The 25,175-nt window shown below is 43.2% G+C and overlaps 1 protein-coding gene across 3 annotated transcripts in view; it reads right to left on the bottom strand.

The window, feature by feature from the left end:
• Positions 1–25,175, bottom strand: part of dcxr (dicarbonyl/L-xylulose reductase) — a 53,127-nt gene that overhangs the window by 19,895 nt on the left and 8,057 nt on the right. For all 3 annotated transcript variants that reach the window (XM_037690689.1, XM_037690687.1, XM_037690688.1), the window contains exons 2-6: positions 24,101–24,176; positions 20,167–20,264; positions 5,691–5,845; positions 5,521–5,563; positions 1,029–1,128 (exon numbers count right to left, since the gene is read on the bottom strand). In XM_037690689.1, the coding sequence (XP_037546617.1) occupies positions 1,029–1,128; positions 5,521–5,563; positions 5,691–5,845; positions 20,167–20,264; positions 24,101–24,152 (448 nt within the window). In that variant the 5' untranslated portion in view covers positions 24,153–24,176. The remainder of the gene's footprint in view (positions 1–1,028; positions 1,129–5,520; positions 5,564–5,690; positions 5,846–20,166; positions 20,265–24,100; positions 24,177–25,175) is intronic.

Raw genomic sequence — 25,175 nt, 5'->3', positions numbered from 1 at the left:
TTTTTTGTTGTTATATACCTGGATGACTGAGAAAACAAACTTTGTGTCATCGGGAGTAATGGGAAGTATGTTAAACCTCTACAACTCTATTTGATACTATTTGTGTAGTTTGTTATTTTTTTTATTATTATTATTGAACATTATCCATGTATGTGTCCAGGGCATAGAAAGACCTCTGATCCAAACCTTTAATTAGTTTAAAGGTTTCAAAATTTTACTCAACTCAATGCAGACTGATACATTCAGTAGCCTCAGCACCGTTGGCATATACCAGTCTTCACTCCAGTCCTCATATACATTAGTGCAATAACACAGACATTCAGCTTTGAAAACAGACTAAAAGGAACAATATTGTGCAAGAAGTGGTTTAATATTTGTCAGTGTAGCATCCTTTTACAGTGGTATATTGTTTAAAAAAAAAAAAAAAACTTTTAAGCCTGAAAAACTTTTAAAAACTAGCCTCTGATTAGGGCAGTACAGTGGCGCAGATGGTAGAGCTGCCGCTTCTCAGCGAGAAGGTCGCCGGATTATATGCCAGCCGGGGGGCCATTCTGGGTGGAGTTTGCATGTTCTCTCTGTGCATGCGTGGGTTTTCCCCAGGTACTCCAGTTTCCTCCCACAGACCAAAAATATGCGTGTTAGACTGATTGGTAACTCTAAATTGTTCTTATGTGTGAGAGAGAGTGAATGTGTGTCAGTCTTGTTTGTCTCTATGTGTCCCTGTGATGGACTGGACATCTGTCCAGGGTGTCCCCCACATCTCGCATAATGATGGGCAGATGGAAGAAGCGAGCAAAATATAATGTATGGATGAATGGATGGCTCTGGTTAGGCTATCCATTAGCCTAGCTGAATTAAGACTTCTGTTTGTGTCTCCAGTCTGTGCTCTATGACTGATGTCACTGCTGATTAGGTACTATTGATAACTATTTGAGAGAACATTCCTTCACTAATGGCCAGAATATCCCTTTAATGACAGTGAAGCTCTGAAGTTGTGGATGAATACTGCCTGTCCCTCTGTTACTCACAGTAGACGGCGTGGTCTTTGACAGCAGACTGTGAGGCCTGGCTGGACACGTTGACGATGGAGCCTCCAGACCCTCGAGCCTTCATACCACGAGCCACAATCTGCTCACAAAAAAGGTTCTGCTTGATAAGACAGTAGGTGTGGAGCTTTTTCAGTGAAAATAACAAGTGGAAAAATAAAATCAATTTTTACTCCTTATGCAGTGTTTTGTTATAATTTTAAAACTCCAATTTCCAGTTAAAATTTTAATTTCTGTTTTCTGAGTGTATCTTAAGTTTTATACTTCAATGTTCTCGCTCAGTATATTAACCCAGACTGTTGCTCCTCACCAGTTAGACAGAAAATATTTTAAACATGTTCTCCCATACAGATGTATGTAAACAAGCTGCAGATGTGTCGCATCACTGACATTTGAAGAGTGAATATTTGCAGTTTGCGAGAAGAGTGTTTGTCTGGACTGAAACTGAACAGGGAGTTTTTGGTACAAGATATTCAAGTGTATAGGAGTCACACACTGCATAGAAGAACAAAGGTAGGGCTCTTATTTTTGCTTGTCCAAAGCGATGCAGAGTGATGGATCTTGGTGAGTGGAGGAAGAAATATTATCCAGAAAATAGGTGCAAAGGTGGAGTTTGGCAACCTAATTTTTGATAGTGACATTTCTTACACCTAGATGCAGCCACACAGGAAAATGGAAACCAGAAAGTTGTTTACTTTCAACACCAAGTTCACAAGGTTAACATATAAGCCGGCAGCCATCTTGGATTTTGAAGTGTCAACAATATTTTCGAAAGGAATTTTTCCTTCTTCTAGATGTACACACACCAGAATGGAAGTCAGTACCTCACTTATTTTCCCAGTTATAGTGCTAACAACATGCATGGATGGGCGGGTGGATGGACAGACAGACTGGTGCAATGGTATGGAGGGTATTTCCAGATCCCCTCTTCGCTCCACGACAGGGGACAATAACCTTAAAGCAGAAACTTCTATATACTCAGTGTCATGGCTTAACACTAACCCTAACATAATTCAACATGGCTGTCACAGCCAATTCACCTCAGAACACACAGAGATGGCAATAATTGTGTAGTCCCTCGTTACTTGGTGGTTCCTTTATCGTGAATTTGCTCTATAGCGATTTTTCAAAATAAGATTGGACATAACATACAATTGGCTGATTGATGGATGAGCTGCACGATTGGCATGGAATTTTTATTTAACATAAATTATTTTAAATTATTTACCACCTCCTGTACCTCTGCAACCCATACTGCAGGATAAACTTCCTGCTGCAGCTGAATAGTTATCAGCTGATCTGCGTGCAAAGTGGAGAAGTGGGTGTGGCCAAGACAGCTTGTCGGTGGCTGAGATCAGCGAAGGCACAGAGAGGGAAATCATGACATTCTGTGCTTTCAGAGCATTTAGAGTTTATCTAAAAAAGTTAAATCTGGTCCTCTGGACATTCAAAAATCAAAACAAAGCAAAACAACAACAAAAAAAAAAGTAGAAATGTTTCGTCTCTCATCCGAAAGACTTCCTCAGTCTGAGGTGCTGTATTCAGCTCAGTCTCTTAAATAGCACCTTCTCAGAGTGGATCAACCAGTTTGTTACTGACAACCAAAACCAGCTGCTCACATGCTCAAGAAGGACCATCAGCCTAACAATGGATCATTAGCACATTGATGGCTGCTTTATATTCACAGGGGGCTGAGTGATACTAGCAATAACAGCATTGTAAGAGGGGGACAGTTGAACACGGAGGCCTCCACCCATCTAATGATGGACGATTTCATTTCACAAAGATGGCCTCCTTTATTCCTCTCTCAAACCATCATTCCTCTCTGTCCAGGATGTGAACATCTTCATCCCTGAAAAAGTGACCGATGGCCTGGAGATGAGTGTAGACCGCAGAATCCTGGCCTGATGATGTTGATCTTCTGTGCTGGTCCATCCTTTTGGCCAGTGGCTGTTTAGTTTCCCCGATGTAAGACTGATCACCCTCCTGACACTGAACAAAATACACAATATTACTCTGTTTGTGCTGGATCTTTGGTATGAACCAGTCTTTAATGTATTTTGGGGTTTAAAAGCCACTGGGATGTTGTGTTTAGAAAATAAACGGCTCACTTTCTCTGGTACTCCCTCAACATATGGAATGACCACTGGTCTGGGTTCCTCCTCTTCACCTGACGACTGGCTGGAGTCCTGTTTGGGTTTCTTCTCTGCTTTCAGGAAGGCCCAGTTAGGATATCCACATTGCTCTAGAGCCTGTCTTGTGTGGGATTTCTCCTTCTGCCTGGCTCCTGAGCTAGTGGGGATGCTGTCTGCTCTGTGATACAGAGTCCTGATGACTCCTAACTTGTGCTCCAAAGGGTGATGGGAGTCAAACTGCAAATACTGGTCTGTGTGGGTGGGTTTGCGGTACACCTCAGTTTGCAAATGTCCTCTATCAGAGACTGAGACCTCACAGTCCAAGAAAGCCAACCTGCCATTTTTTACATCTTCTCGTGTGAACTTGATGTATTTATCCACAGAGTTGATGTGGTCAGTAAAATGTTGGACTTCCCGAGATTTAATTTTAACCCAGGTGTCATCAACATACCTGAACCAATGACTTGGTGGTGTCCCTGAAAAGGACGTCAAGGCTCTCTTTTCTACCTCCTCCATGTACAGGTTGGCAACAATAGGAGAAACTGGAGAACCCATAGCACACCCATGTTTCTGCCTATAATATTGCTCCCAATATGTGAAGTAGGTTGACTGCAGGCACAGTTTCAAGAGTTGACACAGTTGTTCTGTGGAAAGCGTGGTCCTGCTGCTCAGAGTGGTGTCTGATTTTAATTTTAAACTGACCACCTCTACTGCATCATCAACAGGAATGCACGTAAATAGTGATGTGACATCAAAGGAGACCATTGTTTCATCAGTCTCCATGATGACATCCCTCACCTTATCCACAAAGTCCATGGTGTTCTGTATGTGGTGTTTTGAGCTGCCAACTAAAAGGATGAGTACAGATTCCAGATATTTGGAAACATTGTAAGTGACAGAGTTAATCATGCTAACAATTGGTCTTAAAGGTACACCTTGTTTGTGGATTTTAGGTAAACTATACAGACTAGGTGTGGCCTCCCCTGGGTACAGTCTGTGGTACAGAAAACGGCCAATAACCTTGTCCTGTTCCAAAATTTTCAGGCAATCTATTAACTTCTTCTTGTAACCACTTCCTGGATCTCTTTTCAGAGGTTCATAAGTGGTTAAGTCACTAAGGAGTGTCATAACTTTCTCATGATAGTCTTTCTGGTTCAAAATCACTGTGCCCCTTCCTTTGTCTGCTGGGAGAATGATGATGTTTTTGTCCTTCCTAAGAGTGGCGAGTGCATCCCTCTTCTCTCTACTGATGTTGGAAGGTTGAACATTAACAGCGCTGACAGTCATGAGACTGCAAAGAATCATGTCAGCGGCTCTTGTTGTGGTGCCGCTGGGGTTATTGCTTATGCGCTGCCTTCAAAAATGGTTCAATCGACTGAATGTCGACCCTGTATGTCACAAACGGCACCTGATCACCGTTCCTCCATCTGTGGGAGCAGATCTGAACCACTGGGGGAATTCCCTGAACCTGTCAGAGGGAGTTCCCCATGGCAAGGTGACGTCAGTCACGTCAGTGTTCACAGACGCGTGCGTCCCTCTCAGGCTAGGGAGGGACCTGCCTGTCACAAATGATAGGAGGTGCGTGGCCGGCCGGCATGTCTTATGACATAAATGTTTTAAAACTTCTCACAGTAAAAAAAGTACTCAGACATTTTGCTCCACTGGCTCAGGGTCATCACGTTTTGATCCACACAGACAACAGAACCACAGCAGCATACATAAATCGCCAGGGGGCGTGCGTTCAGCTCAGCTGCTGAATGCAGCTCGGGAACTGCTCTGTTGGGCACGCGCATATTTACGTTCGATCAGAGCATTTTACATCCAAGGTGTTCTAAACAGAGGAGCAGATCTTATGTCAAGAGGAGGCCCTCTGGGCAGGGATTGGTCTCTTCATCCAGATCTAATCTCGCAAAACTGGAACAGGTTTGGGAGAGCAGAAGTGGACCTGATGGCCACCTGGGAGAACTCTCAGTGCACCCTGTTCTTCTCCCTAAATCCACGGGATGCTCCGCCACTGGGGGTGAACATGTTTGCACACAAGCCATGGCCAAAGATGCTGATTTATGCCTTCCCTCCAGTTCCCCTGATATCAGCACTGTTAGAGAGGGTGAGACAGGAGAATCTGAAAATGATTCTGATCACCCATGTATGAGGCATGAAAGCCTCGTGGTTTCCAGTTCTGCAACAGTTGACGGGTCAACCGTGGAAGTTGCCGTTGAGAGAGGATGCGCTCCTGCAAGCGGGAGGAGTAATCAGGAGCCCCCCATAATAGGTCAGCCCCTTTGGATCTGGCCGCTGAACGAGAAACTTAGAAATTTGTAATTTTTCAATAGCGTTACCTGTGACACCTGCAGCACAGCTTTCACATTCACACTGAATGATCTGTAAAACACAAATTGGATCATGACACAATGAAATTCTGAACTCAGTCCATGTCCTGTGTCAAATGACAGTCTACACATGCCGTATCTTCACTGAGGACCATGAAGGTTTCTTATATTGGCCTTACTGTTCAAACTGGTCCTGTGTGACCTCAAGGAATGGCTGCAGCTTGGCACAAGCAGCATTGTTCACCAGCAGATCGATGGGGCCGATATCCTTCAGAGCGGCCTCTGTGGCCTCCCAGTCTGCCAGGTCTACGCAGACCGGTGTGATGGATGAGCACTGTAAGAGGACGTGAACATAAAAATATCCCAGTCACAAAAAAAAATGAACTGTAGAATCAACAGATGTTCAACATTATCATAATGGAGGTATTTTGATTTGAAGATTGAAAGATGAAAGATTTGAAGCTCTCGACCTTGACCTCTCTATGTGGCTTTAAGAATCTGTTGGACTCCTGGCAGGGACCAATGCAGACATGTTCCTGTTTTTAGTTTTCTACATTTGCCTTAGAATCTAGCTGTTTTTTGTTACTTTTTTTAGCCATCCTATTTGTTTAAAAAAAAAGAAAAAACTGGAGTATGAGTTTTTACAACTGTTTATTGTTGTCGCTGTTGTCCATTGTTGTCATCTTTCTTTGTTTAAATCAGGTCTCTCTTGTAAATGAGTCCTCAATGCTCAATGGCATTTACCTGTCTAAATAAAGGTCGAATGAATGAATGAAATTTACACATAGAGCAGAGAGAAGATGTGTAGAGATGAAACATTCTCCGTCCCCAACCCCGTCAACAACAAAAAAATCATAGAAGAGATGAGCGCCCTGCCAAGGCAATTAAACTAGGGGGAACATTGGGTACCTATGATAACTGCAGTAGACAACAGTAGATAACAAAGCCCGAGTAGCAAAACTGGGAATAAGAGACTCGAGACTCAAATAAATGTTAAAGTAAAGACAAATAAGTTTAAACAAGTCAGTATTATGCAGCACGACAGCTCAGTGGTTAGCACTGTTGCCTCACAGCATGAAGGTCCAGGATTCAATCCTCGGTTGGACCTGGGGTCTTTCTGTGTGGAGTTTGCATGTTCTTCTCATGCTTACGTGTTGTCAAAGATGTGCGGAGTTCAGCCTGCCTCGACAGAACAGGCATGTCAAGACATGTCCATCCTGTTATCCATTCTGTGTTATTCTGCTTGTTTCATGCCCTGTTTGTAGGCCTCAAAGCCTTGGATAAGTAAAAACATGTGTAGGGCAACACGTACACTTACACACCCCATAAGCACGAATGTATATGACACAACTACACAGGCTCACTAAGACGCACACACACAGGCTCAATAGGAGACACACACGTGCAGAGAGAACAGCAGAAGCAGAAAATGTTTTTCTTTTTAATAAAAATTACCAGTTTCAGATGAATGAGAAAGATGTGCTTATAATAAATCAATAAACAAGTAGATGATCAAGTGATATTATAAACTTTGTGATTTTAAAATGTAATCATTATGATTTTAGAATGTAATATGTTTTAAGCTTGGTCATGTTGTTGATAGAAGAACCTGTAGCTTCATGAATGTTCTAGAAAAGAAGTTACAAGCAGAGGTATTACACAATGGGAAAGCCCCAGAACACAGCTCTGAGCAAATCAGAATAGGACAACTCAAGGGTGACTAAGCATAATTGAACAAAATACACCCATATTTTAATATGCATTAGGAGTGACTGGCAAAACCTCATAAGAAGCCTGTAAATCCGGACCAAGGTCCAACCCAAAAGGGATGGATTAGCCTGATGGGGTGACTGGTCTGGAGATGCCAGTCAAAATCTCAGGCTATATAAACAAAAGTTTCAGTGAAAACTCGGTTGTTTTGGGGATCCACTTCACGAGCGAGGGAGCTCAGGACAAGACCCGGAGGACCTCTAGACGAATTGTGGATTAATAGGGCAATTTTGGACAGTCCCTGCTGGAGGTGAACTAGGGTGAAATCCGTTGGAATAAGTTTCTTTTTTGGAACTATTCTTCAACCCATCAGCCCGGATTATTCCTAAATCCTTTTCTTCAAAATTCAGACCAGCAGAGGACCAGGAACGGCCCACATCTGAGAGAAAGATGGGGAAATTTGCCTCTTGCTTCTTCAAAAACCATGGTAAGAGGACGTTTCTCAGATTTTGCCCTTAATGAAGCCTTATCCCAAATTATAGCAGTAGTGTATGAATTGACAAGCAGAAAAATCAATTATATTAAAAATCTGGTTGCTCAGAGTTGTAGAAGGGTCTTCTTTGTGGTGAGAAATAATGTGTTGGGTCAGGTAGAGAGAGTAGGTAAACTGTGTGGGTACTTGTGTTCCTGAGGGAGACCGGGCGTGGCCGGCCGGACTAAAAGACATCCGAGGCCGAGCAGAGAGGAGTCCAAGAGCCGTCTCAAGCCCATCCACAGGGACTGAGATCTACCTTGCCCAGGAAAGGTCAACAACTAAAAAGGGACTAAGGAGTGAAAATTATTCATCATGTAATCTCTTTGTAATCAAGTGTAATCATTATTGTGCAATACCGCTGTTCCCCTGCAAAAGTTATTGATTAAAGCATAGCAAAACGTAAAATTCTGGATTCTTATTTTAAACACCCTTTTGTTCTTGGAAGTGGAAAACAGTTCAATGAAACAACAGAAACATGGGAGGTTTTAAACAGTCTTATTAGCTTTTGATTATAAAACAACATCCATGAGCCTTGTGCCTAGGTTCTAAATAACGCCAGATCTATTAACAATTGCAACGCTAAATCAGGAGATGAGCTACCGTTAACTTGCGCTCCCTCATCTGCTATATGTCCCCACTCCTGCTGCTAGGTCGGGCGAGGCACGAGGTGAAACTTTGGGTGTGGTGCAAGGATCGGAGGTAGTTAACAGTCTGGGTGAATCATCTCAACACAGCCTTAAAACTAAAACTGTCCTAGGAAACGGCTGCGGGTAATACCTGAGCTATAGGATTAGTTTTGAGACCCGTTGGAGGAGAGGCTGCGGTGAGGGCGTGGCACGTGTCCTGTGCCTACCTCACTCGGGAAAGCAAAACAGTGTGCTTTCTCCGTGTACTCCAGTTTCCTCCCATAGATCAAAAACATGCATGTTAGGCTGCCTTCAGGCCTAGGCCTCCCTTGCAAAAGAGATCTGTGATCTCCATGGGATTTGCCTGGTTAAATAAAGGTTAATAAATAAATAAATACTTTTATTTACAGGTGCCAGGAATGCTGGGAGGATCTGTGGGAGATGTAGACTGCTGAGTATTATCCTTAGAGTTATTTGTTCATGGAGTTTCAGGGTAATTTGTCTTTTTGTTTTCTTGTTGTGTTGCAGACACAGAGAGGAGGACAGGGAATTCCAGGATCAGGTCGTCGGCGGAGGAGTAGGTGAGTAGCAGGTAGGGGAGAATGGCATGGTGGACTCAAGGCTGGTGTATGTTGTCAAAGGAGTTCCACAAGGAGACACAAGGAGCGAGATGAAATCCAGGGTTCAGAGGCTTACTGGGAGGCAAAAGAAGAACCACGACATTCAAGGAGGAGCACCAGTGAACCAGGGCTAAGGACAGACAAGAATAAGGTTAGTATTTTTCACTAGAAGCAAGATTACAATGGTTGACAAATCAACCAAAAGATACTAATGTTCCAGTGGTGAGAAGATCGTTAGACCATCTGTAAATATGCAAGTCCTCATCAGCAGGAAGGAAAGCACCAGCTGCTGGTTAGGCTCCGCCCTGCCACTCAGGAAGCTGAAAGAACTGAAAGTTAGGATGCTTGTGTATTTTCATACAGGGAGACTAACTGACATCCAATCACCAAAAAGCTTTGGGGTGCACATTTTACTGCTTGCAGTCCACTTGCCATCAGATCACACAAGACAGAAGTGACAGGTCTAATCTGGGCTTAGACACACAATAATACCAGCAGGAGTCACATGACCTTTGACCTTCAATGCCTGGAGTTTTATTTTATTCCTACAATTTGGTCAGTAGTGTAAGAGGTCAAAAATTAAACCAGAAGATAAGTCCATCAAACTAGTCAAAGTTTAATATTAAGACCCAAACTTAACTGGGCCTTGGGGTTCAGGTGCACTACTGAGCTGCGGGGAGGACCCTCCATCTCCATGATTCATGGAGACCTGGGCCCCAATTTTATTAAACAACCTAGACACTCACATATAACATTCTCACGACACATGCATATATAGGGTCTGGAGTGGGCACACGGTGTATATAGATGGTGGGATGGGTAATCATTCTCACCTCCAGGACCTGTGCCCACTCTCATATGTAACATGTAGACATTTAGGATTCTGGGCAAGGGTTGGGGAGGTGAACGGGCACTGCCCACTCTCTGGGGAGGGGGTGGGTCTGTGTCGGTCACCGCCTCATCTCCCTCCATTTTAAACGCACTATATAACAACATGCATCAACACCTTATTTGAGTGGGAGGAGGGAGGAGTTGGGTCTTCCTGTTAATTATATATATATATATATATATATGTATATATATGTGTGTGTGTGTGTGTGTGTGTGTGTGTGTGTGTGTGTATATATATACATCTATAATTATTTTTTTCCTTAAACCCTCGTTCTCCGTTTGACATTTGGGGTCGGGGGCAGGGGGTAGGCTGCCTGGTTAGGGTCTGGGCTGTGGGTGAGTGTTGGGCCTTGGGGAGCGATTGGGGGTGGGGCCGGTGCTCCTGTTCTCCCTGGGTTGTTGGGAACTTTTGATCAGGGTTCCTGGTTGCAGTGGCCGGCCCTTTGGATGGGGTGGCTGCTGGATTCTGGCAGGGGGTCGGCTGTGGTTGTGTGTGTGTGGTCGTTGGTGGTGCATGGCGGCGGTCGGGGGCGTGGCTTCGCTTTGACGGGGTGCTGGCTGGTCGGCCTGATGTGACATTCGCGGTGGGGGGGTGCTGTGTGTGTGTGTGGGGTGACGGGGCCTCTCTGGGCCTGTAGTGGGGGGCTGTAGGGATGCCTGATCATTGGTGCGTTGGGCCGGCCTTCCTCAGCTGCTGCTCCCTGCTGCTCTGGCCCCCAACCTGGGGCCGGCTTGCGGTCGCTGTCAGGTGGGTGGGGCGCATGGACGGCCCGACAGAGGCTGTCTCTGTGTGCCTGTTTATGTCTCAGGTTGAGTTTTAGGTGGTCACCTCTCTTGAATCAATCTTGGCCCCCCATTTAATGTGGGGTCAACTTCCCACTGTCGTGCTCCCCTCCGGTGGTGACCCCCCTGTCGCCGGTGCATTGGCGGCTCTCAGCAGCTGGGGCTGGGTGGTGGGGGTTCCCTTTGCTTCTCTCTGGGGGGTGCGGGTGTCCCTGTTGGGGGACTCCCAGAGTTCCGGGCTTGGGGACCTCTGTCTGTCTGTGGTTCCGGTCTTCCCTGTGTTGCCATTGTGTCCTGTGGGGACGGGTCTGTGGGTCCCCACATTCACTATTGAACATTTTTATGGAGAAACCTTATAGTGACATCATGCTCACACAGGTGTTTAGATTCAGGTGTTTATCAGATACACACTCAGTTGGGTTGTGGAGACCACTAAATGTATTTGTATTACCATGTACTGTATAAAATACTTTCTAATGATGTTATAAGTATATAAGTTGTTTGTTGATGTGGTTTCTCGGTTTTGTTTTGTTTTTCCCCGCAGGTCTAGAGGCAGACTTCAATGATGTTGATTTGTGTTCTCTTTATCTCTCTCTCGCTCTCCTCTATTTCTATCTCCTTCTTTACCTTTTAATCCTTCTCTCACTTTTCTGCTTTGTTATCTTCTTTGTTTTTCATCCCCATGTCCATTACATCTGAAACAAACCCAAAGCAAATTCTAATAAAGTTTTATTTATATATCAAGTGGAGCATTAAGGCCAGCCATAATGCTCTGCTTGTGAAAGTAAATCTGTTGGGCACCACTTTGACACTCAGACAATAACTCTAAGTGTCACAAAACAGTGATGACAAACATGTCCCCCACCGCAGGGAGCTTTAAAACGTGAACGTTTGTCATGTAGCGATACGAGGCTGTTAATTATCAGTTATGAGTTAAGCTCATAAGATATGCATGCATTATGCAAATAACCTCATTGTTTGGGCACCACCTCTCTCTTAGAGAGGAAAAAAATCAGTCTCTATTTACCCCAAAATAATTTAAACTGAACGTGAGTTCTTTTCTCGTGTTTTAAAGAATATCTAATCAATTAATACACACAGATATGCCAAAATAATCCCAAAGTCAGTTAAATTTTATGTATTTTATTATAAAAATCTGTGATATATATATATACAAAGATTATGCATGACAAAAGTTAACTGAACATCAAATTATGTTGAATCAGTGAAACTTAAAATGCAGACTTAGGACTGGTTTCTGTTTGTGAAGTGGTTAAAATTGTATCTAAGGTAAGCTAAGTTTGTCTGATAAGTTTATTGTGATGTAGGGTCACCAGAAAGGCAATGAAAAGTCTCTGTCCTACCAGGATGTAGATCGGTGGTCAGGAATGGTTCCGACAGCTGCTAATGATACCAGCAAGGCCTGAGATGCTCTGGTGACTGAGAGGCTGAAGTCTCCTCAAAGTTCACCTGTCATCGATATCGATTGGAGGGATGAATGTCCGGCCACTGGCTCTGAAGTCAGCTGGGATTTACCACTCCTCTGCTGTGAGATTCTGGTTGCCTGTTAGGCAGCTGGAGTCCTGTGTTCAATGCCAGCCTGGTTCTGGTTCTGGTCAGGTGCTGGGTAACTTCTGTATTCATCCCGTCTCTCTAAAAGTCATCTGCAGAAAAGATGCTACTCTCCTCTCTGAGGTCAAGTGCATAAGGTGGGTTTCTTCTCTCTCCAGTTCTGAGTTCCAGTGCAGGTGTGTTTCTCCTCGCTCCCAGTTCTCTTCAAAGTGTCTCTGCAAAGTGTGCTTTCACAAAAGTGAAACTTACTGTCTGTGTAGAACAGAGATGAAGGCCCACCTCTCGGAAGAGGTGGTCCTAACTCTTGGCTTGTTTTATAAATCTAAATGTCCTGTTTCTGCCTTAAACGTTTCCTTTTAAAAAAGAAAACGAGACAAATGTATTATCTTAAAGAAAGATTACTTAAAACACACATTCTCATGAATAAACATTCAGGTATGACATATTTAGGATTAAACTTAAAACATGCAATGTTTTAACAGAGGTGTCGCTGTCCATCTCCTGAAAAGTAATGTTATTAAACAAAGGGTTCTTATGGCGTTATCTTCATGGGAACCAGTCTGGGAGAAATACTCCTTTTTGATAAGGGACGTTATCAACGTAAAAGTTTGGATGTTTTAGAAACTCCAAGGTCAGTTTAACAAAAGCTCTCATTAAAACGATCTGTCCGTTTCATGGGAAATGAGTTCATATTGGCAAAGAGGTTAACACAGTGACAGTTTTTTTTGTTTATTACATTAGTGTCAAGGAGTTTATGAGCTGAGACAGTGAATAAAATATGTCTGTTCATTCCCAAAAAAATAGAAGAATCTTATTTTACAGTTTCAAACACACACACACACAAAAACGTGAATGATGTTTGTTTGAGATGAGGTGAATTGTTTTCTGAGGTGAGGTGTTCCCCTACAGTCAATTTTGAGATAAGTGTTTTTTAGACTTGAATTGAACAGAGAATGCAAGTACACAGTAAAGTTTTTGATGCAAGATATTCAAGTGGGTAGGAGTTGCATTGTGTAAAGGAATAATAGTAGGTGTGTGTGTGTGTGTGTGTGTGTGCATGCGTGCGTGTGTGTTTCTGAGGCAGTGAAGAATGATGGATCCTGGAGAGTGAAGGAAGAAATCTTATCGTCCACTGGACATAATGGTGGAGCCAGGAGGTGGCCAGTGGTGGCCTTGGGCACCAAAGATGAATCTTCTACATGAAAGGACATGTATGATGTTTATGGTGGAAGCCATCTTGGATTTTTGCATAGCAACCCAATTTTCAAAAGGAACCCTTCTTACACATAGATTTAGCCACACACCAGTCAGTACCTCACTTATTTTTCAAGTAATGCACACAACGTTCACGGACAGATGGAGGGTATTTCCAATTCCCCCTTTTTGCTCTGCGACAGGGGTCAATAAATGGGACATTTTCCTGACTAATACATACAAACACACTAAAAATGTTTTCTTTTTCAGGTGCTGATTTTTTTAGTTCATGTAGTGCTTACTGCTGCATGATCAAATGTGTTTTTTCACCCGCCTTTTTTTTCCTGGTTTAGTTTTGATAAGTTATTTCAGAATCTGAGTCAGAGTCAGAGTTTCTTTATTGTAGTTCGCACCACATGTGGTACACAGGGTCCCAGTAACATCCAACAATAAAATGTAAAAGAAAAACAATGATAACATCTAAGATATGAACTAAGAAAAACATAAACTAAAAATACACTAAGCACTAATAGCATAAAAACATTATGTCGAACATCTCAACATGAAACAGATCAACAGCAACATGATGTGATTTTTCACAGTGATTATTCTGGTTAGAGATTCATGAGTCTAACAGCCTCCGGGTAGAAGCTGTTCCTCAGTCTAGTGGTTCTACACTTAATGCTCCTCAACCTCCTTCCTGAGGGGAGCGGGGCAAAAAGTGTGTGTGTGCTGGGTGAGTGGGGTCCTTCATGATGCAGGTGGCCCTCTTCCTGCATCTGGAGGTGTAGATGTCTGTGATGGTGGGGAGGCTGACTCCAACATTTTCTGTGCAGCCTTCACCACTCTCTGCAAAGCTTTTCTTTCCGCAGCTGTGCAGCCTCCATGCCACATGTTGATGCTGGAGCACAGGATGCTCTCCACTGCACACCTGTAGAAGGAGGTGAGGACTGAGCTTCCCAGACCAGCTCGTCTCAGCCGCCTGAGGCAGTAGAGTCTCTGATGATCTTTCTTGATCAGGCTGGTGGTGTTGTTGCTCCAGCTGAGGTTGTCATTCATTTGTACACCCAAGTACTTGTTGCTGGAGACCACTTCCACTGCAGATCCTCTTATGTTCAGGGAGGTGTAGGTGTGTTTGTTCCTTCTGAAGTCCACAATCATCTTCGTAGTCTTCTTCACAATGATCTGAAGGTTATTCTCTTTGCACCAGCTCTCCAGGTGTTCCACCTCTTGCCTGTAGCTGGACTCATCATTGTTTGTGATGCATCCCACCACCACTGTATCATCTGCAAAATTTACAATGTGACAGCCTGGATGGGTAGCTGCACAATCATGCGTGAGCAGAGTGAACAGGAGAGGGCTCAACTCGCATCCCTGAGGAGAGCCAGTGTTGAGGGTTATGGTGGAGGAGAACTTGTGAATCCTCACTGACTGTGGTCTGTTTGTTAAGAAGTCTAGTACCCAGTTGCAAATGGAGGAACTTAGTCCTAGTGTGAATAGTTTGTCCATCAGGGTTTGGGGGATCATGGTGTTGAAAGCAGATGTGAAGTCCACAAAGAGCATATGGATGTAAGAGTCTTTCTGCTTCAGGTGGTTGAGCGCAGTGTGGACCACAGAGGAGATGGCATGCTCTGTTGGTTAGTTCTTGCAGTATGCATACTGATGAGGGTCCTCGTTGATGTTGATGGTTGTTTTGATGTGGGTCATGACCAGTTTTTCGAAGCACTTAGCGACTATCGGGGTGAGGACCACTGGCCGATAGTCATTCAGACCAGTCATTGTAGAGCTTTTTGGGACAGGGATGATGGTGGCAGTCTTCAGGCCGGTGGGAACTGTCTCCAGGGTAAGTGAGGTGTTAAAGATGTCTGCCAGCACCTCGCAGAGCTGATCGGCACAGCCTTTCAACACTTTTCCGGGGATGGCCGGTTGCCTTGTGCAGATTAATCCTCCTGAAAGTACTCCTTACTTCTGCTGAAGTCACGCTGAGATGCTCTTCATCTGGTGGTGAGATGAGTCTGGTGCTGGGTGGTCTGTTCGGGTCTTCAAAGCATGCATAAATCTTGTTGAGGGCATCAGGTAGAGATGGGTCTTTGGGGCATTGTTCGCTCCTTCCTTTATATTCCGTTATGCACTTAATGCCCCTCCACGTGCTCTGAGGGTCTTTTGAGGTGAATTGACCCTCGATCCTCTGTGCATATGTAGCCTTGGCCCTCTTAATATCAGCAACCAGCTCTTTTCATGTCCTTTTCAGCTCCTGTAAGTTTCCAGACCTGAAGGCAGTGTTCCTGGCTGCCAGCAGGGTGCGCATCCGCATTCAGCCAAGGTTTTCTGTTCGGGTTAACTTTTAACATATCTTATGGTGGAGACGGTGTCAGTATATGTACTAATGTAACCCAGAACTGAGGATGTGTATTGGTCCAGATCAAGCAATTCTCCATTTTCAGCAGCTTCTCTGAAAACTTGCCAGTCTGTTCGATCAAAACAATCTCTCAGTATGGGGCCACTGTCCTGGATCCAACATTTAACTTTCTTTTGTACTGGTCTGGAGCATCTCAGCGGGGGCAAGTAAGCAAAAGCCATTAAGATTGAGATGTGATCAGAGAATCCTAGGTGGGGGCAGGGTTTGGCTTTGTATGCATCTTTTACGTTTGTGTAAACACGGTCCAGCGTGTTGTTTCCACCTGTTGGTATGCCCACATGCTGGTAAAAGCTTAGGAGGCAGTCCTTTAGATTCACGTGATTAAAGTTTCCGGCCACTATGTAAAGAGCCTCAGGGTGTTTGTTCTGCAGCAAGCTGTGTAGATCATGGAGCTCCTGCAGAATGTCGTTAGCATTAACATTCGGAGGAATGTAAACAACTGTTATGAAAGTCACTGTGAACTCGTGGGGTAGATAATGTGGCCGACATCTCACTGATATCTGCTCCAAAGCCTTCGCGCATGAGTTTTTTTTTTACAACAGTACAGTTTGTGCACCAACTTTTACTCACATAAATGCCCACTCCGACTCCCCGTGATTTCCCCGTTAGCTCGCTGCAGCGGTCTGCTTGAAAAAAAAGGCTGTCATCCAGCTGAAAGACTGTATCCAGTGTTTCACTTGTAATACATGTTTCTGTGAGGCAAAGCACTGCACACTTCATAATCTCTTCTGAGGCGCCCGCTCTGAGACGAAGCAAATCCATCCATTTGTCCAACGACCGGATGTTCAACAGAAAGAGAGATGGCATCGGGAGTTTTCCGGCTTTAGCGTTAGCTCATAACCTCACTATAATCTCCGCCCGGCATCTTCTCTTCTTAAGCCGGAAGCAGAGCTTCCTCTTCTGCCCATTGGAACGCCTCTGCTGCAGTTTCCAGGTAGATGTAGGGCTGTATATCGCATTGAGGTTCTTCTGTAGCACCAACCGAACTGCGTCAGTCGGTGTATGGATTGAAACGTCACTCTTTTTTCAGTGTCAAGTTTCGATATTGGCTGTAATGTATCACGTGGTTTCAGCCCACTGACAGGTAAAACGCAGACATATAGCAAACAGACTACGTGTTTACACCCAGAGCTGTATAGAGCTGCCGTACAGCTTGTATGTCTATGGAGCTGGTTACGCACACAGACAGGGCTCACATGTGCAGCGCGTGTGGCGTCGAACGGTTTCAATTTACGAGCAGAAAGTTGCTCCGTGTTTTTTTGCAAGGAGAGTGAAGGACAGCAGCACCCCACCCCCACCCCCAACCCCTCAGCGTTAAATGGTAAATGGACTGTACTTATATAGCGCCTTTCTATCTTATTTCAAGATACTCAAAGCGCTTTACACTACAATCTGTGTCCTCATTTACCCATTCATACAGCACTCTACTAGATCTCTACAAAGCTAATTGAACAAATCATTCTAAAGAGACTAATCAGTGCTTTAGATCCCATTCATACACTGATGGGACACACATCAGAGGCTATGAGGGGTTTAGTGTCTTGCCCAGGGACACTTTGACATGTGACTGCTGGTGGATTCGAACCCCCAACTCTCGTATTGGAGGACGACTGCTCTAACCACTCAGCCACAGCCGCCCATTATCTCCATGACCGGACTCCTCTTCATCAAAGAACTCCGAGGACGGAGTTGTGTGTAGATTTTATCTGGTAAGTTTATGTTTGTTAACGTTACTGCACATTAACATGTACATTGCGGTGAATTAAACTAGAATCTATGTAACGCTAACATCAAAGTCCATGCTCAATAATCCAGGTATACAATCCAACATTTTTCAGTCAGGTCATCTGGACAGTTTCTTTTTTGTGTGCTGAAACGTAACTGTCCAGATGACCTGACAGAAAAATGTTGGATTGTATACCTGGATTGGAGCATGGACTTTGATGTTTTCAACCAGTTTGACAAGACTGTCACCAAGGAAGGGGGCCAGCAATGGAGGAGGGGGCGTACCAAAGAGACCATCTTATCACAAGCAGAACTGGTTTGTTCCACTTTGGAGTAAGCTGTTGGAGGAAGAATCAGTTTTTCTGTGTGTTTCCTTGACTGATGAAGCCTTCCGGACCGAAGGCGAAACGTTTCAGCACAAAAAAAAGAAACTGTCCAGATGACCTGACTGAAAAATGTTGGTATGTAATGCTAACTTTAAGATATTAATGTGTAGCTTTATTTTATCTACATAGCTAGCTAAACTCAGAAGCTAACTAAAGATTGACAGTAACAGATAAAGCTTAGCTTGTAAAACTGTGCTCATCCATCAGGTCAGCTGGTTAAAAAGTTCACCTAATGCTCACTGTTTGTTAATGTTCTCCTCACAGGAGCCTCTGACCCTGACACTGTGAGGACAGTGAAAGAAAAAAAAACAGTGAGGGGGCCACAGGACAGTCACAAACTTTGTTGTTAAAAGTTTGCTGCCTTTTTCTACAGTGGAGGCTGCATGGTGGAGGTAAGTTAAGCTGTAAAGGATTTTGTTGACCAGTTAAGCTTTTATCTCTCAGCCTAGATGTTTTTGAGCAATAAGAACACAACCATGTTATTGTTGATGTTTTGTGTTCTAATGTCAATTAGAGAGACGATAAGAGCCCTAAACCCCAGAGAACCACAGAGAAGATTCAGGAACAGACACAGAGGTGCAGAAGTCTGCATCAACCCTAACCACTCAGCCACAGCTGCCTGTATCTAACCATGCCTGGCCCATATAATTCCAAACACTCCACTTTCATCTTCAATCTATGTCTGCACTCATTCATTTTGGAGGTGTCAAGTGTTTGACCTCAAATGTGATCCAAGATGGCCACGCTCAGAGCAGTTGCAGCTTCACAGGCTCCCAGTACGATCCCAGTTTTTAGAAGTTTTGATATTGACTCTGTGCCTGATTCCGCACAATTTTTGCATGTGAACTACAGCTGAACCGAATTGATGAGAATAGGAACGGATTGGCCACAAAATATAGCAGAAATCAGCAATAAACTCAAAACTATGCTCGGCAGAATGCAGATCTTAGTCATCTACCTAGGGCTGGGTACCTTTCTAAAAAAAAAAAAAAATCGGTACCGGTGTCGGTACCTACACTTCAGTGTCGGTTCCTGGACAGTTCTTTTTTAGGTACCAATTTTGTAATTACTATTAATTCTAACAAGAATAAAATTATGTTACACAGTACAGTACAAATTGTGAGTTTTATTTTTTAACTTTGGAATTTCTATTCCAAGAAGTTTTCTTACATAAAAATAAACAAATAATTTCCAGTTGCAGTTGCAAACAACAGGGCAGCATGGTGGCGCAACTGGTAGAGCTGCTGCCTCTCAGTGAGCAGGTCCTTGGTTCAAAACCTGGTCCAGGGGCCTTTCTGGGTGGAGTTTGCATGTTCTCTCCGTGCATGTGTGGGTTTTCTCCGGGTGCTCCGGTTTCCTCCCACAGACCAAAAACATGCATGTTAGGCTGACTGGTAACTCTAAAATTGTTCCTAGGTGTGAGAGAGAGAGTGAATGGTTGTTTGTCTCGTTTGTCTCTATGTGTCCCTGTGATGGACTTGCGACCCATCCAGGGTGTACCCCGCCCTCAGTGAATCCAGTGACCTGCTGGTGGGATGTGAGGGACACTATGCCAGTGCTATCAAACTGACAACCAGGTATCTGTGTGTGCAACAATCATCATCTACAGCCTCAGAGTGAACACTTCCTACTGCTGGAGACACCATCAGCCAGGAGTGGGCTTGTTTGTATCCAGAGAAAGCAGACATGTTGATGTTTCTGATGAAAAAAAGTTAAGTGAAAAGGTCCTCAGTGTGTAGCAGTGAGCATTAACTGACGTGTCACTTGTTGTTTGCAACTCCATCCATCCATTATCTTTACCCGTTTCTTCCATTTTGGGTCACGGGGGTCGCCGGTGCCCATGTCCAGCAATCACTGTGTGAGGGTTAGAGCAGTCGTCCGCCAATGCAAGAGTTGGGGGTTCAAATCCAACAGCAGTCACATGCCGAAGTGTCCATGGGCAAGACACTGAACCCCTCATTGTCTCTGATGTGTGTCCCATGAGTGAATGAATGTGATAAAGCTCTGATTAGTCTCTTTAGAATGATTTGTTCAATTATCTTTGTAGAGATCTAGTAGAGAGCTGTATGAATGGGTAAATGAGGCACAGATTGTAGTGTAAAGTGCTTTGAGTATCTCGATAAGATAGAAAAGTGTTATGTAAGTACAGTCCATTTAGATAAAGGCTATGTGTGCATGTGTGAGTGGGGGTTACCTCCTGGACCAGACTGGTCAGATCAGCCTGTGTTCGCGTGACTGCTGTAACCTTTGCCCCGCAGCGTGCCAGAGCCAAAGCCAAGTCCCTGCCAATTCCTGAGACACAAAACATCAACACAAAGATGGATTACAGACAAAAATTAAACTTCATAGAAACGTTACACTTTGCACACAAACATGTTACAATTCTATTTTCTTAAAGATAAGACTGTCTCATGGAGGGATGTGCTAATGCTTGTAACAGAGCATTGTAGCATTTTAATTAGTTACGACAGATTTTGTTTTAAGAAGGGTAGTGTGGAAAGTGTGAGTCTGTGTGCGTTTGTGTCCATTTGTAAACAAATTTGTAAATAAATATGATGAAACCTGCACCTGGTTGTTTGGGAATATCTTTTTTTCCATGATAGTTTGTCTCAGTAAAATATCTCTCAATTCACTGAACTGTGTTGACGACACTCTCGTACATTAATCATTGACTGTACATCTATAACTGATCAACTTTTGGAGCCAACACAATTCCAGAAGGCCGCCACAGCTAGTCAACAGTGGCCAACACAAAGAAGGTTACATTGCAGTCAGTTTTACAGAAAATGAACCAAAATCTGATGAGGTTTATAAAGTGGCAATGAAAAGATGTATACATTACATACCTTTATTTAAAAGAATTGATGTTTGAAGGCAGAGGGACATACAATGAATGAATGAATCCATGTGCTATGCAAGAAAAATACCAGTGTCTCACAGGAAGTTGTATCCCTGTAGAGTTACGGTATCCGGCAAGGGACAAACTTCAAAATTAAATATAGCTGTTTTCCAACCATCTGGGATAGTTGTATAAGACACATTAAAAATGTATGACACTGATTCTGCTATAACTTGTGCAGCTAGATAGATGTCATAGATCATTCTATATATTAGAATATAAAAATATAAAATATATAAAAATCTGTATGTATACCTGAATTATTGAGCATGGACTTTTTTGGTTTTGAACCAGTTTGACATGACTGTCAACGAGGAAGAGGGCCGGCACAAGAGGAGGGGGCGTGCCACAGACACCATCTTAGCACCAACAAAACTGGTTTGTTCCACTTTGGAGTAAGCTGTTTGGGGGAAGAATCAGTTTTGTGTTGTGTGTTTCCTTGACTGATGAAGCCTTCTGGATGGAAGGTGAAACGTTTCAGCAAAAAAAGAAACTGTCCAGATGACCTGACTGAAAATTGTTGGATATATAAAAATATATAAATATATAAATATAAATGTATATATATATATATATATATATATATATATGTTATCATTAAAAAAAAAACATTTCAAAATTCTTTTAATTAACTCATTTGCGGGCCAGACTGAAGTCCCTGCGGGCTGGAAGTGGCCCGTGGGCTGCTAGTTCAATAGCCCTGCTGTAGGGTCTCATCTCTACTTTTTACAAATGACAATTCTGTTAAAGTCAAGCCACGACCTTCTGCGTGCACTGCGGCTGTTTGTAGCTGAATCAGCTCCAAGTCTGACACCATAGGTATCAACCCAATAAAGGTGGAATGCTCCTTTCAGGGTGGGGGTGAGTCTTTACCTCAAATAGAAGAGTTAAATCTTCTTTGTGTCTTCTTCACTAACAGCACAATGGCAAAGACTGTTAGCACTGCTGCCTTTCAGTGAGAAGATTCTGGCTTGAACACCAGGTTGGATGCTGATGCTTCAGATACATCAGTTTCCTTCCACAGACCAAGAACATGCATCTTAGGTTTTTGGTGGCTCTTAAGGGGTGACTGTGGCTGAGTGGTTAGAGCAGTTGTCCGCCAATGCAAGAGTTGGGGGTTCAAATCCACCAGCAGCCACATGCCGATGTGTCCATGGGCAAGACACTTAACCCCTCATAGCCTCTGATGTGTGTCCCATCAGTGTATGAATGTGGTCTAAAGCTCTGATTAGTCTCTTTAGAATGATTTGTTCAGTTAGCTTTGTAGAGATCTAGTATAGAGCTGTATGAATGGGTAAATGAGGCACAGATTGTTGTAAAGAGCTTTGAGTATCTCAATAAGATAGAAAGTTGTTATACAAGTACAGTCCATTTACCATCTTAAATGGCCCTAGGGTTAGGTAAACTGGTGTGTCACCCCTCTCACCCAGTACTACTGAAGATAAGTACCAAACACCCCCTGACCTTACATGATGGATGGAATGTTTTTAATATTAAAGTAAAATACAACAAAACATACATAAGAATAGATGAAAATAAAAGCACCAACCAGCCTCTCTGCAATAAGAACAGTAGTACAGTATTGCCTGTGGACTGTTCTGTAAGACTAAAATAAAGTATGTTTCACGTATTTTGGAAATATATTCCTACTTTATATTCTTACACAGTATTTACATTATTTTACTATTTGTATTGCAGAAATGAAAGATTACCAACGCGAGGACGTGGACAGGAACATCTTCTGTCTCCTGGATAGGAAACTGAAATTGTGAACATGGTCCTAGAAAATAACTCTATAACATTACAGTAGATACAAAGAAAAATAATAGAAACCAATGAGATATAACAAAGTTGAGTCAGGTCCTCTGGACGGATTCTTCTTGTTGAAACATTTCATCTTTTATCCAAAAGACTTCTTCAGTCATTTCATGTATTTCATTTCATTTCATGACTGAAGAAGTCTTTAAAGAAGATGAAACGTTTCAACAAGAAGAATCCTTCTTAGATTTATCTACCTGGATTACTGAGCATGCATCAAAACAATGAGATATTTCAAAAGATTGATAGGGTAAGCTTATTGATGCCGGACCGTGGCTTGCGCAGAAATAACCTGAGAATGAAGTGGGTCTACAGGGTGCCATTTGAACACTATTCTGAAAGAGTCAAATAAATGCAATGTACAAGTCCTATCCAATCCCACAATTGATGCGTACTCAACACTCTAACTTGTACATATTTCCATATTGTTATCATAATGAATGTGCTTCACAGTAATGACTCCATGTCTAGTTCAGATATTGGTGTGAGTTTAGGAGAGTCCTTGAGGTGGCTGCAGTGGAGCACCAGTTCATCTTCACTGAGGAGGTTGGATTCAACCTCACAAAAAGATGGAGGGGAAGGAATATCTGTCTGGGGAATTTTGGTCAAGGTCAAGGATGTTTGTCACTAACTAATGTTAACTGCCCATGAACCGTGTGTTTGAATTAGCAGAGAGAGCTGAATGAGGAGCTGATTTGATGTGCATGTGCAACTGGTACTCCAAGGTTACCTCCGAGTCTGGAGGAGCAGCTGATAAGCGTGTATTATAAAAACAATCCTGGCACACTGTCCGGTGCAGATTCTCATGAAGGGACTTTGAACATCTGTATAAGCCTGTTTCATGACTGTTTGCCCTTACAAGTAAAACTGGGTTAAAAATCTTCTCCTGTCATCATGTGTGGCTCCTTTAAGTAAGTTATGGGAGATACATGTGGACATATAGCAGTTGATGCTTTTCATGGCTGGATTTGCCACGCTAGGCGATATTTCCCCCGTTGCTGGCCAGGGAAAACCTTGCTTGTGATGTGGACGGGGTGCTGTGGCCAGATCGAAACAGGAGAAGATAGTTGTTGTTGTTTTACTGTAACTGCATACAGTAAATTCTTCTGTTGTTTTATATGTAGACCACAGTATGTGCAACTCTGTGTTGGTTGGGATGTACAATGTGTACATTGTTTGAATGCAAAGTTTCAGTTTGCAGGAGAATTGAGGGGTTTTGCCCATTGTGTGTGTGTGTGTGTGTGTGTGTGTGTGTGAGTGCGCGTGCATGCATGCATGTGTGTGTTTTGGATTGTGTGTAGCGTTCTGAGACTATGAGGCATACTTTCAGAAAATGTGTAAAAGCAATGGAGAACAACTGAAATAATTTCTATTGGTTTAGTGTAGTCGTGATGACAGCTGATCTGTGTACCTTTTCCTGCTCCGGTGACCAGAGCGTGTTTCCCAGTGAATGAAATCTCCATCTTCTGTTTTGTGCAGCTGTTTTCCTGCAAAAATACAGAAGTCCAAATGTAGTCAAGCCAGCAGACTCGTGCTCTCACACAGAACTTAGCTGCTCGCACATGATTCCTGACTCAAACGAGCAAATCAGGACAGTGAATGAGTGACGGAGTAAGTCATAGAGACGAGTTGATCGTTACTGTTTGCTCCATCTCATGCTTGCAAAAGAGCACATGCTCTCTGGAAGAGCCCCTGAATTAACCGAGTTGAAATTATGTGGTTCTACAAGTTGTGCCAAAGTAGTTATCCCCTGAAGTAATTTATTTGTTATTCCACAATGAAATGGAAACAAGAATGAAATCAAATCAGTGGTAGTACTGGTATGAATCAGTGGAACTGGGAGTAGAGCTTGTGTGTGCAGAAGTGACTCAAATCAGAATCTCAAAATTTTGATTCTTTTTGGTGAGTGATTAATTTTAAATCAGTAAAATAAGAAAAACCTAACTTTACATCACTAGTCGAGTGATGTTTGTTTGGACATTGTTTCTGTGTTTCTGTTACCCAAAACATGAGTCTAGAGTACAGTTTAGGTCAGACTTTGACGTCTGTAATTTATTAGTGTCTTTCTTCTTCAGGGGTCGCCACAGCGAACTAACTCGCACGAAGGCGTGGCAATTCTTTTCTTTTATGCCGGATGCTCTTCCTGATGCAATCACAGCCCTCTGTGTGGAGCAGAGAGCTGCTATCTAAGCTGCCCAGGGCAGCAGAAGGTGGGGGTTAAGGACCTTGCTCAAGGACCCAGACTGGGGCAAATGAGGGTAGAGACAGGTGTGGATGCTTCATCTCTCCCACCCACATTTTGATGCTGTTGGTCTGGGGAGTTGAGCTGGTGGTGACCTTCTGACCACAGGCCCACCTTCTCTAACCTCTACTCCACCACTCCCCTGGACATTATATATATATATACACACACACACACACACACATATACATATATATATATATATATATATATATATATATATATATATATATATATATATATA

Source organism: Nematolebias whitei, chromosome 17 (assembly GCF_014905685.2).
Source record: "Nematolebias whitei isolate Nwh7 chromosome 17, NemWhi1, whole genome shotgun sequence".
Lineage (NCBI taxonomy): Eukaryota > Metazoa > Chordata > Actinopteri > Cyprinodontiformes > Rivulidae > Nematolebias > Nematolebias whitei.
Note: the sequence above shows the minus strand (reverse complement) of the source record. Positions and strands in the feature narration are given on the sequence as shown.